The sequence below is a fragment of the Bicyclus anynana genome, chromosome 4 (genome assembly GCF_947172395.1).
Source record: "Bicyclus anynana chromosome 4, ilBicAnyn1.1, whole genome shotgun sequence".
Taxonomy (NCBI): Eukaryota; Metazoa; Arthropoda; class Insecta; order Lepidoptera; family Nymphalidae; genus Bicyclus; species Bicyclus anynana.
The window spans coordinates 10,585,267-10,604,165 of record NC_069086.1 but is presented as its reverse complement, the minus strand read 5'-3'; the positions used below and the strand labels follow the sequence as shown (position 1 = coordinate 10,604,165).

Genomic DNA, 18,899 nt, shown 5'->3' with positions numbered 1-18,899 from the left:
AGCCGAATTGAATCAATTGTTGCAGCGTGAAAGAATAACATAAGTAGACGGCAGAGACAATTAATTAAAATCGCTTTGCGTTTGCGTTTCTGCTGCTGCTGAATCGAATCGACTATTTGGTCATTTGGTTTGATTCAGTGCTGGAGAATCTGTAAAATAGCATAATTTTTTCGTAGACAGAGGTGAAACTTTTTGACCATAAATGTTCTGAAAAACTCAATTTCCTTTTCCATAATATTTTTAAACATCTCTGTCTACAAACCGATCTTTAGGCAAACTGTCTTTGTTTCGTAGACAGAGAATTAATATTGACAGTGTCACTGGCATGGCAATAAGTCGTTTCTCGTCTGTGGTTTGGTTTCACGAACTTCATTTGACGGTGATTTGACGTTTGTGATAACGAATCTGTGGAGTGTGCTTTAAAAAAAGAAAAACATCAAGTGTCAAAATATCAAAATAGGTACCCAAAATTCTCCCAAAATCAATTTTAAATAACCATAAATATACCTTAAATATTATTGGATTCACATAAATGATGAATATTTGACTAAAAATCTACATTAAAATTAATATGTTCTTCAGAAATGTTCAGTGTGCAGCAGAAATAATACATTTCTGGTACGTATTCGAACTTGTTTCATCATATTATTGAAAATCCTTTCATAAATCATGTAATAATTTAGTTCAAATATAATAAAGAATGAAAACTAATGTTTATATCATAATCATACGTAGTTTTAACATACACATAAATTTCAACTTAAATGTTTTAAGTTTTTTTAATTTCATGGGTCTTTTCAGCAAACCAGTATTTTATAATCAAAACTCACAAAAGAATAGATATGTCCGGCTACAAGTACGCAATGCCTTTCACAATACGCGACGTGGCGGGCGGCGAACGGTCACAGAGCCAAATCCTATTGACAACATACTTATAGAAGAACCCCTGAAATTAAGTGCAAGTGGGCTGTTAAAGCCCTTCTTCTTCACTATAGGGGTATGCAAGTTTATTTTTATTTCTACATAGCAGACGCCGCGCGGTATCATCCACGTGCTAGTTGGATTATGGTGATAAAATATAGCCTATAGCACTCTACAATAGTGTAGCCTCCCAACAGTGAAAAATTTTTCAAATTGGTTTTGTAGTTTCAGAACCTATTCAATGCAAACAAACAAACAATCAAATCTTTTACTATCTTTTATCTAATTGTTCTAAACTTATTAATCAAATTTATTTTCATTATTTTAAGAACCAGTTAATTATAATTATTCGTTGGTGTGACATAAATAGCGATTTATACACTCATTTTTAATTTGTTTGTTGGTAAACAGTGCACATGAGTATGGCTTTAGCACTAAACATATGTTTTTTTATATCCTATTTGTAATTATAAAGTAACTAGAGGGAATAAATAAAAGATTCTATGTGCAAGTAAAGCCTTAGACTATGACTAGTATCAAATTATTTCCGACTCTAAAAATACATGTATCTACACAGTTTTCTGTATATGTTAATATATTTCAGGTAACATCTGTAAGTCTGGCTGGTTGTGTCATTTGGGAATATGAGAATCTCCGCTCACATGCAAGTTCATTTCTCAAAAAACCAGGACAATGGTTAAATGCCCATCAAAAGCGTGTATCAGCATATAATGTAAACTTTTTATTATACCTTTGGAAGCTTTGTTTTAATGATTGATAGGATTAAAATGTAAATAAAGTATTTATCTTTATTTATTTATTTTGTTTGATCTATTAGTGATTGATATAGTTTTAAATAATTATATTTCAAAAATACAAACACAAGTTTGACAATCTTTTAAAGCACTCACTGCATGTTTATTTCTGTAAAATTAAAAAGTAAAAAAAAAATCATACGAATTTGTTGGTTTGTTTCAGAGATCAGAACCTGGACCTATTAGGAAATGGTGGAGTTCACTGAGGGAGAGTGAAAAAGTTTTCTTTCCAATTTTAGCAGCCAATGTTCTAGTCTTCTGTGCTTGGAGGGTAAAGCCTTTGCAGCCGTTCATGATCAAATACTTCTGTTCAAACCCTTCTGGCAGTAAGTTTGTGTATGAAGTACTAGTTTAAGAATTTTTAGTTCATATTTGTGCTTTTACACGTTTGCTTAAAAACTTGGTGAATGAATTCTGCATATAAAGTAATAGTAAAATATGAAACTATTCCAGGTTTTTAAAATTTAATTGTGTTTCATAAAACATATAATTCTAAAACAGGAGAAAACAATTGATTTAAACTTTTATAGAATTATATTATTTATTATTATGACATCACTTATTTTTAAATTTCATCACAAAATGCACCTGCATAATGTTGTAATATTTTTTTTATTTCATAATTGAAGTTATACGAGACAGGAGTAAATAAAAATAATACACTGGGTTTTAATGTTTTTTTAGGAGCAAAATGTCTGCCAATGGTTCTGTCCACATTCAGCCACTACTCAACACTACATTTAGCTGCCAATATGTATGTCCTATATAGTTTCATGCCAGGTAAAGTGTTGCAATAAATATTTAACAAAAAAATATAATTTTTATGAACAATTTTTGTAATAATTAAATAATGTTTTAGCTGCACTGGCATCACTGGGCAAGGAACAGTTTGTAGCAATGTATTTGAGTGCTGGAGTCATCAGTAGTTTTGCCAGCTTCCTCTACAAAGTTATGATAAGTCAGCCTGGTCTCAGTCTTGGTGCAGTAAGTATGTAGGCCAGAGAGAGCCTTACATAACTTCTTTTTATTTGATAAAAGTATAAAAACCTGTAGTCCAACTATAAAAAATCGTATTACAAGCAAAATCAACTATTCTTATCATATTGAAGTCAGTTAAAGCCTCAACAATAAAGAGGCCAGACTTCAGTAAAAGGTTGGGGGTTTGTTCTACATCGGCTGAACTATTTTTATACTCACTGCTAACAGTCTTTTCTGACTAGTTGGAGGGAAATGGGAATGTTGGTCATACTTTAAATATTTTAATAGCAAATATTCTTTTTTAAAGTAGCCTCTATAATAAAAAAATAATTGCTCAAAATTACGTAAATACTTTAAGCATTACATAAGAATACAATTATATAAATACAAACACATACATAGACTGCTAAAATAATTAATGTTTATATTTTGTTTTTCTTTTCAGTCTGGTGCGATAATGGCAGTTTTGTCTTACGTCTGTGTACAATATCCTGACACAAGATTAAGCATAATATTCCTGCCAATGTATACATTTGCTGCTGGAACAGTAAGTATATCTTTTTCCATGTAGATATAGTATGAGCCAAACTTGTAGTCCACTCTAACATTTTTTTATTCTGTACAAGTTAGCCCTTGACTGCAATCTCATCTGATGGTTAGTGATGATGCAATCAAAGGTGGTCCTTTCGGTTTTATTATCTCTGGTATTATCTCTAAGTAATTTTTAACTACAATCTGTGTCATTGGTCATTTAATCACCAATGGTTAGAAGCGTTGGATCTCATCAAGATTTTTGTTTCATCGGAGGACATTCGCCTTGGGAAAGTGTTATGCTGATGTTTCTGGTCAATCTGGTTTTCATGTCTAGTCAAAATATTTAAATTATTTCAAAATCATATAGGGTTTAGGATGCCTCAACGAAATATCTCTTGACGAGAAAACTTATTATCTACTATACCGTCTGTATTCAATATACTATTTTTCATGCTATAGATTTTCTATTTTGCCACTATTGGTCTCTCGTCACGACATACTCGTGGCGCGCATCCTAAGCCAACTTAAGCTACATTATAAAGCTGAAGAGTTTGTTTGTTTTATTGTTTGAACGCGCTAATCTGAGGAACTACTGGTCCGATGTGAAAAAATTCTTTCAGTGTTAGATAGCCCATTAATGAGGAAGGTTATAAGGCTATATAAAATCCCCGTATTCCTACGGGGACGCGAACCACGCAGGTGAAACCGCGCGGCGGCGTCAGCTAGTATTCTGATGAAAATGATGAAGTAATTATTTTTGTGACTTACAGGCAATAAAGGCTATTATGTCTGTGGACTTGGCGGGCGTAGTTATGGGATGGAAGTTCTTTGATCATGCCGCTCATCTTGGTGGTGCTTTATTTGGCATGTGAGTATTTGTTTTTCATTTCAGACTACTCTATATCTGTACTAGTAATACCTAGTAATGCAGGTCTGATTCCCACAACTGGAAAATGTTTGTGTGAAGAGATAATGTTATATAAATAGCGTATATTGCCTCTTTGCTTCAATTGATAATTTATAGAACACTATGTTACAGGAGGCTATTCTTTAAGATGAAAAAAAATCGTGTCAGAACTGTGTTTTGTACATAATAAGTACACTAGCGGATCCAGTCAAGCTTCGCTTTGACAGTTACGCAAGCAACCAATCGCAATATGTATAGCTATCGGCGACAAAGCTTTTAGCCGGTTAAACATATAAAAGATTATACAATTTATGAGTATATAAGTTACTATATTATGCTAATTATTGTCAGATCTGATCTGATTTAGTATGTTTTAGATAGAATGTTTTGATAGAATACTTTCCTCCATAAGCCTTAAACTGATGTTAGGATCCTAGGAAAGATTTTGTAACACATAGATGTGCGACTACCCTGGTAAAGTTGTGTTGAGGTATATCCCCACTCCTATAAGGCAGGAGTCGTGGGCCCTGTGGTCTGTATTAGTAGTAGTAGGCCAATCAAATAGGCTGATAATGATGACTGGGTCTATAATATAATCATGGCTAGTAAAAAATTCATCTATTAATTATATGTACAAGTCTGGATATATGTTTTTGTAGTAATTAGTTACTGCCCTACTAATAAAGAAGTAACCCCAAGTGATTTATCTATACTAATATTATAAAGAGGAAAGATTTGATTGTTTGCATTGTATAGGCCCCAAAACTACTAAACCAATTTGAAAGATTCTTTCACTATTTGGAAGCTACACTGAGTGATTTAAGCTGTAGTTTATATATTAGCCTCTTATTCCTATGGTAACCGCAAGGTATAATAAAGACGAAGTCTGCTATTGCTTGGTAAATTCGTTCGTAGCACTCCCGATGGTTTGCGCGGTTCAGGAGGAGTCTTTTTCCCCCCATCGCCCGCATATCATGGGAGTGTCATCAACGAACTTGCCAAGCTATAATTTATCCAGACTTGGGCATGGACTAGGAGTGACTTGCAACTATACTGACTAGATGTTATATTTCTGTTGGTTTCTAAGTAATATTTTTTACAGGGCGTGGTGTTACTGGGGCAACTTGCACATTTGGGGCAACAGAGACAAATTCCTACAGTATTATCATAGCATCAGAAAAGATGCATGATATTATACAAATGTAAGGGCAATGGTAATATAATAACAAGTTATATTTATTTTAGAGAATCTAATTTTGATAACTAATTTGTTAGTCAATTTTATCGAAATAAAAGATTATATCCAAACAATAACCAGTGCAGTTTTATTTAAAAAAAATATTATGTACATAGAAATTAGAATCGGCTTATATTATGTACAAAAATGTTAAATGCATTTGAGGTTTGTAAAATGTTTTACACTGTATCCAAGTACATAGAGGCTATTGCAAAAGTGATTTTAACTAAATTACATTATTGATGAATAATTCATCAATAATAATTAATTATGTTAATTTAACAATAAATGCAATATTTACGACTTTTGTTTACTTATTGTTGTGATAAAAGTATGCATATAATATGATATCTTTACATTGTATGTATGAAATTGTATTCTTAACTTCTCATGGATTTAGAGCATTTTTTGATACAAGTACGCTCACAGATATTATTTTATGTGATGTCACTATGTACCAATGTTTTAATTATAATTTAGGCTTTGAGTATTTTAGCATGGAAATCAAAATGTTCTCCAATGTAAGATGCAATATAATAATATGAATGATCATATTCTTCGCGCAGGTTCAGTATCACTGGTACTCCAACAGAGCGGCAGGCTTCCACTAGGTTTTCGGGCAGCAGCTGTTTTTCAATGTAGAACTTGTCATCAGTACCCTAAAAAAATATTTCATGTCAATATAACTTGAAATGTGCCTTTATACCATTGACCTCTTATAATAAAAGGATGCACAATCATGTAGAAAATTTCGCTTAAAAGCTGGCCAATTTTGCTTTGACAGTTTTAGAATAATTGGTTAAGAAAATTATATCTAAAGGCCTTTAAATATAGTCAAATATATTCAATAAAATACCCAGTTCAGAGCAAATTCAACCTTAAGGATTGAGTTTAAGGTTGAATTTGCAAATGCAACTACTTAGATTGAGTGCCAAGAAGTTGTTTGGCACTCATTGAGCAATCAGCAACCAAAAAACGTCCCCACGTTTTTTGGTTGCTGATTGTGCATCCACTTTTTAATAGGAGATTGATGCCAGCATGGTTATAATTATGTTACGAGTTTGGCGTGTTGCAGCTTCTGAGCTGGCTAGAAAGGAGAACTCTGAATTGTGGACTATTCTCAGGCCAAGGTGCTTTGGAACCCTCATAACTTTAATTTTAAGTTTTTGTAAACAAATTCTTATTGAAATAAATGAACTGTGACTTTATCACTAGTCCACCAAAATTAATGTAACTGAGCTAAACACAAAACAAAAACTATTCATTTACCTGATCCACAAGCAATGTTATTGGGGGCCCATCATATTTCTTGACTAGCTCAGTTGTATCCCATTCAACCCATTGGCTCTTGTCATCTCCAAGGTAGCCTGTAAAAGCCTTCTCACCCCATGGGCACTGGGTTGGATTACATATTGGGGCAAATGCGCTCACAGATTTATATAGACCAGGGTTTCTTAGAACTGATACAAAAGCTCCATGGCCTCCCATGCTAAAAATATATTTAATTACATAAAACAATAATTGATTACTAGTATCAATATGTACTATAACAGAGTAATATTAAAACTAGTTTAATAATAAAGTAATTTTTCATATTTATTTCAATAAAGGTCAAAGTTGACATCTGAGATATGCTTTGAAGTATAAGTTAAAGAAACTAATTTCAATAGAATGTAGAAAAAATAATATTGCAGTCTACTCCTTAAAAATTGATTTTTCATATACATCCCCGGTACGAAAAAATATGAACAGTAAAAATTGATGAATTAAAGACAGTGTTATGTTTTTGTGTGCAACATATTCTTTTAACTTTTCACCATGTGTTGCTGCCAACTATTTACATTTATTTACATTACATTACTATTTACAACTATGGTATATGGGGCAACATACACCTATTTAGACAGTCGATCTGAAAGAGTAAACTCCATTTGTGTGTAGGAGGAACTGACTCACACTTTTTTAGATTATAGTTTGTTTTTGTCTTACCTGTGCCCCATGATTCCTATTCTATTTGGGTCTACAACATTACTGAAAGCTTGTAGAATAAGGTCATACAGCTCCTTGTTTACATAGCTTCCCATTCTGTAGTTTTTGGACCATGGCTCTTTAGCAGCATCCAAGTAAAAACCAGCACCAACACCGAAGTCCCACGACTCATCATCACCAGGTATCTTGACTCCCCTGGGAGAAGTGTCAGGTCCCACAACTATAATGCCATGTTCAGCAGCATATCTAAAGTAATAGATTAATAGTTATAAACCAGAAATGGGAGTTTCGAAGGCATTTGATAATTTTAGCAAAGTAAATACTGTTCTACCACAGGACTTCTAGGCATTGCAGAGATCACTGCTATGTTGTTGATATTCCTCAGACGCGTACTAAGCAGTTTAGTTCCTCTTTCCTTATACTAAATGTTTTATGGATCTCTCGAGGTTGTTGAACACCTCATCTGTTGAGGTTTTCAATTTGGAATTTCCCAACTTGTTCTAATCAGAATTTGTTGGGTAGAATAAATGTAATACATATAAAATATAGTATGTATAAAATACTACTACATACCTTTGAAATCCAGATTTAGTTATAAAATTTTGTTCATTACAAGTAAGGCCAGAGAGGAAAAATACAACAGGCAGTTTTACGTCTCCTCCTTCTGCTTGAGGTGGTAAATAAAGAGAAAAGTTCATTTTGCATTGCAGCTCGAAAGATTCATGGGCGTACACTCTCTGATACCCTCCAAATATCTTATTTGATGAAAGTAATTGCAAAGCTTCCATGTTGAGTTTCTATAAAGCACCAAAAGAAAAAATAAATAAAGTAAGTACTTAAGAAACTGATGTTGTATGCACTAACACCAGATAATGTCTCACATTTGTATAACCTGAATACTAAAGTTTGCCCAAATTTATAGGCTTATCCAATTCCTATCACACATAATATTTCTACATAATCAGTTACTAATTTGGCTGTTATCACAAAAAAGATAATTTCTTTTGACCTTTGACAAGAGAATACCGGTATGCCGTATGCTTATTGTTGATATAATAATAACCCTTAATACTAGTAATGAAGTTGTAAGTAGTATTTTTATTAATAATTACCTTAAAATCACACCACAGTCTACAGTAGAAAGAAAAATCTTTTTTAGGGAAAAAATCTATATAGAGACCGGAAAAAGATTGAAAAACTTATACTCACAGACGACAAATACTCAATTATGACATTGACATTGAGTGTTGTTGTCTTGACCTTCACACATGACGGTTGACAGTATTTCTTATAAACTGGCTTTAAGGCAATAAGTTCTAGCCCTTTTAAGCCTATTAACTTAATAGATTTTACTGGAGTTCTAGCCTTTTTAAGCATAAGAAAAGAAAATGACTTTACGAAAGCACAGATGGCTAAAACATTGATTAAATATCTATGGCTAAAAGGATAAAAAATAAAGAGAAGAATCACAGCGTTTAACAATTTTAAATTAAAGATTTAAATCTAATTTAAGGGTGATAAAATGTTTATCTTGTGTGCAAACACAAGATAAACATTATAAATAGGTAGCCCTAATACAGTCTTTCCCACAGTGTTAGCTTTTAGCGATCTCTGTTCTGTGGTCTTTCCCAACTAGTTGGTGGGGAATATGAATATTGGTCATATTTAAAAAGATATGGCAAATATTGCCTTAAAAAAAATGATATGTCCAAGACAGCGATACCACTTTGCAGCAGCAAACCCTTATCGGCGGAATATAAGCTTATTGAGACCATTCATGGTCATAAAACACCAATAAAAATAAAAAGATATAATAAAATATTGAATATTTTAATTTTAAAAATCTTAAAATAATTTTAAGATTTTCCAAAAAAATACATTATTCTTATATTACGCGACGTATTGGTTAGTGAGCGCTCGGAGCAGTCTAGCCCGTCGTATCGCAGCAGCTTCCCTTTGTATGTCTTCACTGTTGTTCGCATTAAGTTCCAACGCTCCCGCGGCTTTGACAGCCCTAGCCCGTCTACCTCCCTCCCCGCGTCGCGCGTGTAAAGCAACGCCTACTTCTAATAGAGTCCCGTCCCATAGACATCCGTAGTATCCGTCCATTGCATCTGCGGCACTGCCAGTCTAGAAGTAATAAATGACCAAGTAAGCTAAAGTTCTAGAAGCGTTAGCAAATTACGTTTTAAAGCTAGAATGTTTTTAAATGGGAGTTTTGTTAATCATTGTTATGACTGTACGCAAAAGTACCTAATATTCATCCATAGTAATATTGCAACCACAGAGTAAAGAATATACAGAGTGAGTCTTTGTGAGCGCAAGCAGCGTGGTGAAGCAATTGAAACCCATAAAAAACAAATGTTCTCCTTGACATCTGCATAGACAAACTTTTTTCATAATTTGCATTTCTAAATATAACACTATTAAACTATCAATAATTACCAATAAAAAAATACTTCTTTTTATTTCTTTAGCTTTTGTGAACTGTTTTTAAAATATCTTAAAACATAAGACGCCATTTTTCTTGAATTATACTGAAAGTTACTGATGCGACGCTTCATTTCGTAATGACTCGAGAATGTTGAATAAATTAGTTTTTGAATTTCGTATTTGGAGCGGCTACGACACCGTCGTGTTCCGTGCGCTCCAACTGCCTATTATTTTTAATCTGTAATTGCAACTGGCAACACTATGAATGTATAAAAACCCATTTTCGCACTACCCCCTTAAGAAAAGGGCGGAATTATTATAAGAGCTGTGATAGCCCAGTGGATATGAACTCTGCCTCCGATTCCGTAGGGTGTGGGTCCGATTCGATCCGGGGCATGTACCTCCAACTTTTCAGTTGTGTGCATTTTAAGAAATTAAATATCACGTGTTTCAATCGGTGAAGGAAAACATCGTGAGGAAACCTGCATACCTGACAATTATCTTAATTCTCTGCGTGTGTGAAGTCTGCCAATCCGCATTGGGTCAGCGTGGTAGACTATTGGGCTTACCCCTCTCATTCTGAGAGGAGACTCGAGCTCAGCAGTGAGCCGAATATGGGTTTATGACGACGACGACGATGCGTCCAACAGACTTGACGGTAAGCTTGATTGTATAATAAAAAATCATAAATAGCTTACTTTTTCTGCAAGACATTTAAAAGCGGTAGTGTAATCAGGTTCATCAGGCAGTTGGCACAGCGCAGCCGCCTGCGTGGGCGCCGAGAGGGCCTGGCAGCATCGCGCGGCGCGTCGGGCCAGCCCGCCTTCATCGGGGGCCCTCTTGGCGAAGTGCCAGGTGGCTGCGGTCAGAGCGCACAGGTATCTGCGGAGAGCTGCCGCCCAACGGCTTCCGGCCATTTCTACGTCGCCGTATAGACGTAGCCTGAACAAAATGATTAGCGTTAACCTGTTAACCTTTACAAAGATAAAATGTTTAATAATTACTGGAGATTATCTAAGGGAATATACCCATATTATGCGACTCATTTCTCAATTTTTACCTCCCGTCTCCTGTAGTGAACGTTCGTAGTGTATGTCATGACCCAACCTCCCCCGCAGAGTTCTCGTAGTAAATCAGTCACAGTCACAGTCGAAAAAAGATGACGTCATGCGTCGTTCCCTCGCTCTAGGGTTGCCAACATTTATTACAAGAAATAAAGTATATTCTGGTCTATGAAGATTATTAAACAGTATTTTAGAAAAACTAAATTTTCAGACAACCGATTAAAAAAGAAAAAACAGAAAGTAAGGAAAAATATTTGCTCACATAAGGTATTGTTAGAAAGCGCTAAACGTTAAGCGGCATATATTTGAATATAGCTCAGAAAAGCGCGTGATTGCCCTAGAGGATATTGACTATGCGGTAAAAACCCAAGGCATCCTCGGCCCCTGTCCCTGTGACCAAGTGTAGTATTTTGGAGACCCCCACCTCTTCTTGAAAGGGTCTCGTAGTATGAGTGCGTTTCCTGGTTTCACTACTGGCAATTGTGTTTTGTAAGTACGCTGGTAATTCGCGCAATACGACTATAAAACTAGCCTAACGACGCTTCAAATTGGATTGAAAAAATAACTCACCATGAAGTGTTATACGGGTACAGCCTCAAGCTCCTTTCGAGCAATTCAGTAAGAGATTCCAGTATATGTTTCATATTGTAATTATTCATATTGGATATATTTGAAGGCCAAAGATTCGTGTATTCAACAACTAGTTCTAATGAACTGTCGTCTATGAGGAGATTGTGTATTTTTGCAAGCAGAGACATCATAACGCTGACTGCGAGCGGTTCGCGAAGAGTTGCCAAAAACCCGTTAAAGGCATTTCTGGCCTCTGCTGCGACATTTGATGCATCGCGAGAATGTGATGGCATTCCACCTGCTGATCGCTTTACAGGACCGTTTGAACCATTGTTATATATAGATAGAGCTGTTGAAAACATTAAATATCATTTATGTGACAAAAATTCATACTAATATATTATAAATGCGACCCAAACCCCATTTTGAGGCTGAATTTTAATATTTTTTAAATCACATTATATTACGCAACTTTTTATTGATTTATGCACAATCTTAATATATTATTATATAAATGCGATAGGCAATCACGAAAATCTCGAAAAACGCTTGATTGTACATCAAGCTGTTACCAAGCTGAAATTTGGCAGGGAGGTAGTTTATAGTTAGTAGGTATCCACTAAGAACGGATTTTGCGATAGGGGCGGATTAAAGGTCTAAGGGCGTCCGGTATTTTAAAAATATTTCCATTTTGTCATTCAATCTACAACTGTAAACAATATCTTACTATAATCCCACAGGGCTCTGGGGAATTTTCTAGAACCCTTCCCTCTCTGTAGCTCACAGCAAGCAGCACATAATGCTGAAGCGGCTTCCCCTGGACCGTTGGTCACACTCGCGCCTTCCCATTCACAGGCATTCACTAGACAAGTCCAACACGATTCAATTACCTGCAGAACATAATTATTTGTAAAGATACAGAGAAAATAAAAACGAAAACAATTTTAGACTGTATCACAACTTACTTGTGGTCTAGGAATTATACTATCGCCAGAAGTTACAGCAGCTATACAAGCTTTGCATTTGTCGGACAAAACCGTCAGATTAATGCGATGGTGAGGCCATTCAGACAGCATTACATTTACTTGCAGCAGCAATACTTCCCACGATAACTGTCGACAAAGCCTGTATAATATGGGATCTGAACTTCCTCCGAGTTGACTTCGAGCTTCGCCTTCTAATACTGATAGTAGAGATAGAGCCGTCCGCGCGCACCCAGCTTCAGCGCGAGCTCGAGCCGCACCAGACACGACATATCCAAAATCTTGCAAAAACCCACGCGGTAATGAAGTCAAAGCATTGCCCAAACCCCCTGGAGGTTTCCAAGATGGATTCAACTTCCACAATGGCGAAGAAGGCACCATCATCGCGAGTTTAACTAGACACATACGCACGTCATCTGCTGTGGATGCCTCAATGAGGCGTTTCTTTAACCTACCGATTTCTAGTTCAGGTACAGATTTACACTCAAAATCAGGCATATCCCAATCGTCACTTAAAAGTTCTCGCGGAATATCAACGTTTTCATCGTCGATGTTGGCGGGATCATTTAATATTTCATTTAAATGTTCATTGGATATTAATTTCTTTCTTATACTTTCGGCTGAATCGCCCACATACTTTTTAAGATATTCATCTATTCTCTCTATAGGAAATTTCAACTGTGATGTGGCTAGATGTAGAAAGAACATTTTTAGATTTTTCCAGTCAGTATCAGACAAGTCTGACATTAAAACAGGCGCAATCGCCCAAAATAGCAGATCAAAAAATTTGATTCCAAAAGTTTTACATTTATTTATAAAGTCGGGATGGGTGGACGGAATTCCTCCTTCTAGAGCATATCTGACGGCATTTAAGGCGGCAACGCGATTTAATAAATCTCTAGCAACAGTGAATGCCCCACTTGAAGCAGATCCTTGAATATCAAGCTCAACAACCTCTCTGTGTACCATTGGTATTTCTCTAGATAAGTTATCTGCTTGAAGTATTGCTATAATTCCTGTATAATGGTTAGCTACAGCCTCTTGAAGTTTTTGTAGAAGAGACGGCTCTTCATTGAGAACTTCATACCCTAAATTTAGAGCTCTTATGTAACCCAAAATATCATCTTTAGTCATGCTGGCATAATAAAAATCACCCCATGGCATTGTATCATGTTCCCCATAGCCAAAAGTAGATATCTCTTTTTCAAGTAAACTCGAGTTTTCTCTGCATCCCAATATGTGTTGCTTCGCCAGATCATGTTGTCCATAAAAAAAGTAATTGTAGCATAGATCAAAATGTATCTGCATTGCTAACTCATATTGACTAATAATAATGTCACCAGCATTCCAATTATGGTTCATATCATCAGAATCTTCAGTCAAGTGAATAAAAGCTTCCCTAACTGGAATTTTAATTTTCTTCGCTTCCATTCTACCCAGTGTTGTTTCATAGTAAGACAATATACTATCTAAATATCTAATGCTTTGCATGCGGGATGATTCACACATGCGAAGAATTTTTTCGAAATTTTGGTTAAGTGGACTATAGCCAGTCTCTCCTTGCATTCCAGGCCTGATTAGAAAGACAAAATTGAAATTCATAAAAGTTAAATCATGTTTACATAAGTAATAGAACAGAATAAAATAATTGAACTCTACCTACATGTGAACAAAAGCCATTTTGGTTGTCTTAGAATAAAGAGCAGCTTTCACTGGAAACCTTAGCACCCATCTGTGGTACAGTGTAAGGGCAAATTGGACCTGAGATTTATGTATAAATTCTGTTGGTACATCCTGAAAAATAATTACACAATGTTTATTATTTATTTTCAGGCTTGATTATTAAAATTATAAATAAGTTATTATGTGTATACCTGTGGTGGAACAGCAAAAGTAGTGTCTGTTGCCATGTAAACAAGATCCTGCATCAAGTGTTGTTGGGTTTGTGGTGGCAGTTTGGATTCCAAGATATCTAGAACATAACATAAAATATTTATTAAATTAGTTGTACATAATATATTTGTAGATGTATGTACATACATGTACAATTTGTTTATTCATAGATTTAAGTACAGAGTACCTTTAAATTCTATTTTTATTTTGGTAATTTCTAGAAATTAGTATTAATGTATTATTAAATTAATAATTTTATAGTTATTGTTATGCAAAGAATATTAATTAAACTGATAATTCAAAACATACCCAAATTCCAATGTAAAGTGGCTGCAACTTTCAATGCAAGAATTTTCAACGCCAACTGTTTACGGGTAAACTGTAGATTTGTAGGTGTGGTCACAGACGGAGGACTAGGTGGGATATCAACATCAACCACTCTCTCACTAGTTGGCTTTGAATTTGAATTCTTTGAGTCCACAGACAAAAATTCTTCTATTAACTCGCATGGTGTAGGTTCTACATCAGTGGAACATGGTTAATATAAAAATTTGTCAAGTTATTCCATTACTATTAAATAAGTTACATGTTTCATTATCATTAGCCTATTTTAATGGCCCACCATTCAATATATTGATGCAGGTTTATAGATTTAGAATGATAATTTTTGCCATTAGTGATCACCGTCCTAGATACCTGTGTTCTACCTACTCTCACATATGGATGCCAAACGTGGACTTACAACGCTAAAATAAAAACTAAAATAGCAGTATGCCAGAAAGCAATGGAAAGGAGTGTAATGAAAGTAAGAAGAATACAAAAAGTCAGGAGCGTACACATAAGATGTAAAACAAAAGTTATAGATGCCTTACAATATGCTCTAAAGCAGAAGTGGAGGTGGGCAGGTCATAAAGCAAGATACACGGACAAAAGATGGACTTTAAAGACTGTATGGGAACTGTATGGGAAGGACCAACTGGAAAAAGGAGAAGAGGGCGCCCCAAAAAAGGTGGATAGATGATATACGAACAATAGCAGGAAATGATTTGATAAAGAAAGCTAAAGACAGAGAGGTCTGGAAAAAGCTGGAGGAGGCCTTTACCCGAGAAGGGGTTCCGATCAATGGTAACGAAGAAAGCAACAGCAATTAATATATTAATGCATTTTTTTTTTGTTTATAATATTATGTTAGTTTTTAAGTTTAAAAATTGCTTGTACGTTATGTTATTTTTATTTGGATTGGAAACAAACAGGCTTATTATTATTATTATTAATCACTCTCAGACTCTTAATTGTAATGACTGGGACCATATAGTTTTTAGAGTGAAAACATAATATTAATTAACTTAATAATATAACTAACTATACAACAGCCTTTCTTAATGAGTACTGTTTACCAACAAAGAAATTAGAAATGAAGGTACAAAATGTGTGCCATTTCATAACTTATTTATTTTAAATTATGTATTGTTTGCATATAAAATGTAATAGAAAATATATTAACCATATCTAATTGTTCTGAGCTTATTAATAACATTTATAAACATTATTATAAGACCAATTTAATTATAATTATAGTTAGGTGTGAAATGACCCGTGATTTATACCATCATTTTTAATTTGTTTGTTGGTAAACTGTACTCATCAAAAAAGGCTTATAGTAGTAAAATTGTTAATTATTTGTGTAAACTGTAAATTGTTTGAAAATGTGTTCAGGTCTTAATAAAGAATAGACCAAACCCACCAGCCCAACAGCGCCAGCCTATCGCAGGTTAATGCCAATGGCTTCAAAATTTACTATAGATGCAACCCAAGAGCATACTTGTTTGTACATAACTCGTCGGGCCAGCGTTTTGGTGTGTAATCTGTATACCATACCTGGGTTAGGTTTACTCAAGTGTTCTTTCAGTAAGTTTGGGTCCAATAAAAATTCAAACCATAATACAGTATCAGCAGATATAGGCACAGTGCCCGGCCGTAAGAGGTCGACGTCCATTCTGGTCTGAACAAATGAACATAAAAAACAACAGAATAGAACTAATATCTAACGTACTTTTGGCATTTTTATTGTTTATTATTTACATAATAGCTACTTAATTTAGGTATGTAATTAATGAAAAGCAATTCTATAAAATTTAGAGTTCACGCACTTTGCTTGCGGCTTGATACTTTCAGTGACAGTGACAATGACAACTGACAACTGACAATTGACATTTGACATTAACTTTGACAAGATAAATAGACAATGTCACGTTTAATAGCATGGACGTTGTCGTCTGTGGCATAGATGTCAAAGGTCTTTGACGTCCTTCCCACTGACGTCATAAGTCTATGACAGTATGCTACGTCCATCATACCGTAGACAGAGAAATAAAATGAAATGAAATACCTATGGGTAAAATCAAGTATGTTATTATTTATACAGTAAATAAATATAAAAAGTTCAAACGTGTATAGTAATATGTTATGAAGCCTCTGAAACCTTAATTTAGACCAAGTTTATTTGTCTGAGAACCTGTATGAAAATCCGTTTAAATGGTTTTGCATATTGCCGTGAACACACAGACAGCCCTCATGTGTTAATCCAGGTTATAATATTTGCTAGTTAATTTGGTAACAAATATTATAACTTTTGTTAAAGTTAATTGCGACGACCCGTACGTACTAGTCCTTTGATTCGAACTTAAAATCAACAAAGTAGAGAGTTGTAGCAGTGGTAAGACGAGCGGCCTGATATGCGGCAGGACGAGCGACATGATATGCGGTAGGACGAGCAACGGGTAGCGTGGCTTAGCGTCGTGGATACGCAAAAAAATTGTAATTCGAAAAAAAATTGTAATTCCATTTTCAAACCATATTTTGTCATTCTGTAAACGGGAAGATTGATACAAACTCTAGTTTTTTGCATTCTGAGTCATCTCAATCGTCGAAGTAGACAAAGAAGATATCACAATCGTACCTATTCTATGTATACCTTCAGATAGCCCCGATATTTTGTATCTAAAAATAATAATTCTATGTAGATCTAAGTACCTTAACCAGAACCTACAGGATCTCATAATTTTGAAGAATCCAGGTAAATTTTATGATTTCTGACGAAGCTGTACGGTACAACTAAGATATATCTAGGTAGGTACAGCCTGTATCTACCTATATATATCTTAGTTTATTATCTAGGTACAGTTTCGTTCCATATTTGGTGGACTATCGATTAATGGCTGATTAGAAGTATTGGAGAGCTGTGCATCCGTACCTTATCTAAGTAGGTATTCGATAACTAAGGCATATCAGGTGGTTAGGTATTATCGTGTTATTGATGAAATAGACAGTAAGTAGAAGTTACGTAGGAGAGACGTCATTTAGAAAACAAAGAAATACTTTTGAAATTTGTGGTAATTTTGTGAAATTGGGTGAAAATTCAGTAGGATAATAATTGCATCATTGTCAGCGCATAAGTAAGTGTCGTATCTCGTTAAAATATCTTTATTGTTTTTATTAGGCCCATCTATACAGAACAATGGATATAACATAACAAAATATATCTATACAACATACAACATAGTGATAATTTTCATGTCATTTCATGTCTATTTGTCCCATTTGTTACAAAATCGATTGTTACGTATTAATGGAAAACTTAGGATATGGTGACTCACCTACATAGTAGGGATAGCAAGTAGGTACCTATCTGGTATATTACGATGGCGACTGATCTCAGCGGCTAAGCTCACCGGAGAACAGTGGTGTAGATGTCATAGTCATAGACTATTCGAGCCATGCGTTTAAGATTTTCAGAGTCCAGACCCAGAGAGTCATTTTCTTGTATTTATCAGGCCTGGACTCGTTCCTTATAAATAAGGCGAGAGGCAAAGGTTAGACCCACCACGGTCCACGGTGCTCCAATGCAGGTTGTCGGGCGTAGGGCCTGTTACATGTGTATACATTCTTCAAATCTATTGTCTATGTTTTATCTGTGTAAAGTCATAATGTCTTTTGTTTTTATTGGCTATGTCTTTTTAGCTTGCTGAATAAACGAAATATAACTAGGCCATAGGCCCTATTAGATGTAAATGAAAATGACCGGCACCGTTTGCTTAAGTCTCTTCCGAGGCATTGGGGCGTGACATCACCAACTTATTTTTAATTTTTTTTGGAATAATGAAAGCTCCATATTTATCATAGCTGGACCCAGGTTTATGAGGCGTCGTAAAACGCAGAAAGTTAGTTCTCTACGTGCAAGACTGGACCACCGTCTTCTCCCACGCCAATCTTCGCTACATGCTGAGACATTTATTTTAATAATCGGGAGAATCTAGACGGAATGCCCTAAAAATGCTTAAATAGCCTATAGGCTAATCCAGGACTGGGAGATATGGAACTAGAACCCACCACGCTACGCGTGATGAGCGTTAGCTGTCCTCTTAGTGGTCAAATGTGTGCACAAGTACCATTTCCAACAGGCGGGGATCGAGCTCACGACCTTTCGGTGTTAAGTTCTGTCTATATCTGGGCATCTATTGAAGCATATAATGATTATCTCTGTGGAAACTCATAACAAATATTGATGAAGCTAAC

General features: G+C 35.1%; 3 protein-coding genes across 3 annotated transcripts; 1 reads left to right on the top strand and 2 right to left on the bottom strand.

The window, feature by feature from the left end:
• Window positions 1-410: 410 nt before the first annotated feature.
• Window positions 411-5,469, top strand: LOC112043329 (presenilins-associated rhomboid-like protein, mitochondrial). The gene is made up of 9 exons (XM_024078680.2): window positions 411-618; window positions 802-997; window positions 1,526-1,654; window positions 1,900-2,062; window positions 2,421-2,516; window positions 2,596-2,720; window positions 3,160-3,261; window positions 4,019-4,116; window positions 5,258-5,469. The coding sequence occupies exons 1-9, from the start codon at window positions 572-574 to the stop codon at window positions 5,343-5,345; spliced, it is 1,044 nt and encodes a 347-aa protein (XP_023934448.2). The 5' UTR covers window positions 411-571; the 3' UTR covers window positions 5,346-5,469.
• On the bottom strand, window positions 5,453-8,614 carry LOC112043330 (S-formylglutathione hydrolase). Its single transcript, XM_024078681.2, has 5 exons — window positions 8,494-8,614; window positions 7,955-8,178; window positions 7,382-7,627; window positions 6,662-6,881; window positions 5,453-6,051 (listed from the first exon to the last, which is right to left on the bottom strand). The coding sequence occupies exons 2-5, from the start codon at window positions 8,167-8,169 to the stop codon at window positions 5,869-5,871; spliced, it is 864 nt and encodes a 287-aa protein (XP_023934449.2). The 5' UTR covers window positions 8,170-8,178; window positions 8,494-8,614; the 3' UTR covers window positions 5,453-5,868.
• A 583-nt stretch (window positions 8,615-9,197) lies between these two features.
• On the bottom strand, window positions 9,198-16,517 carry LOC112043327 (integrator complex subunit 8). Its single transcript, XM_024078676.2, has 9 exons — window positions 16,203-16,517; window positions 14,634-14,843; window positions 14,306-14,403; window positions 14,095-14,225; window positions 12,414-14,004; window positions 12,176-12,338; window positions 11,449-11,797; window positions 10,513-10,756; window positions 9,198-9,511 (listed from the first exon to the last, which is right to left on the bottom strand). The coding sequence occupies exons 1-9, from the start codon at window positions 16,318-16,320 to the stop codon at window positions 9,272-9,274; spliced, it is 3,144 nt and encodes a 1,047-aa protein (XP_023934444.2). The 5' UTR covers window positions 16,321-16,517; the 3' UTR covers window positions 9,198-9,271.
• Between the last annotated feature and the right edge of the window lie 2,382 nt (window positions 16,518-18,899).

Bases quoted from the DNA above. Each gene is read 5' to 3' on its own strand.
- LOC112043327 (XM_024078676.2), bottom strand. From the start codon at position 16,320: ATGGACGTCGACCTCTTACGGCCGGGCACTGTGCCTATATCTGCTGAT. The intron at 14,226-14,305 runs GTATACACATAA...ATTATTTTTCAG, and splicing joins CTTTTGCTGTTCCACCACAG to GATGTACCAACAGAATTTAT. The intron at 12,339-12,413 runs GTAAGTTGTGAT...TATGTTCTGCAG, and splicing joins GTATAATTCCTAGACCACAA to GTAATTGAATCGTGTTGGAC.
- LOC112043330 (XM_024078681.2), bottom strand. From the start codon at position 8,169: ATGGAAGCTTTGCAATTACTTTCATCAAATAAGATATTTGGAGGGTAT. The intron at 6,882-7,381 runs GTAAGACAAAAA...ATATATTTTTAG, and splicing joins ATAGGAATCATGGGGCACAG to CATGGGAGGCCATGGAGCTT. The intron at 6,052-6,661 runs GTAAATGAATAG...ATATTTTTTTAG, and splicing joins TAACATTGCTTGTGGATCAG to GGTACTGATGACAAGTTCTA.
- LOC112043329 (XM_024078680.2), top strand. From the start codon at position 572: ATGTTCTTCAGAAATGTTCAGTGTGCAGCAGAAATAATACATTTCTG. The intron at 998-1,525 runs GTATGCAAGTTT...AATATATTTCAG, and splicing joins CCTTCTTCTTCACTATAGGG to GTAACATCTGTAAGTCTGGC. The intron at 2,517-2,595 runs GTAAAGTGTTGC...ATAATGTTTTAG, and splicing joins CCTATATAGTTTCATGCCAG to CTGCACTGGCATCACTGGGC.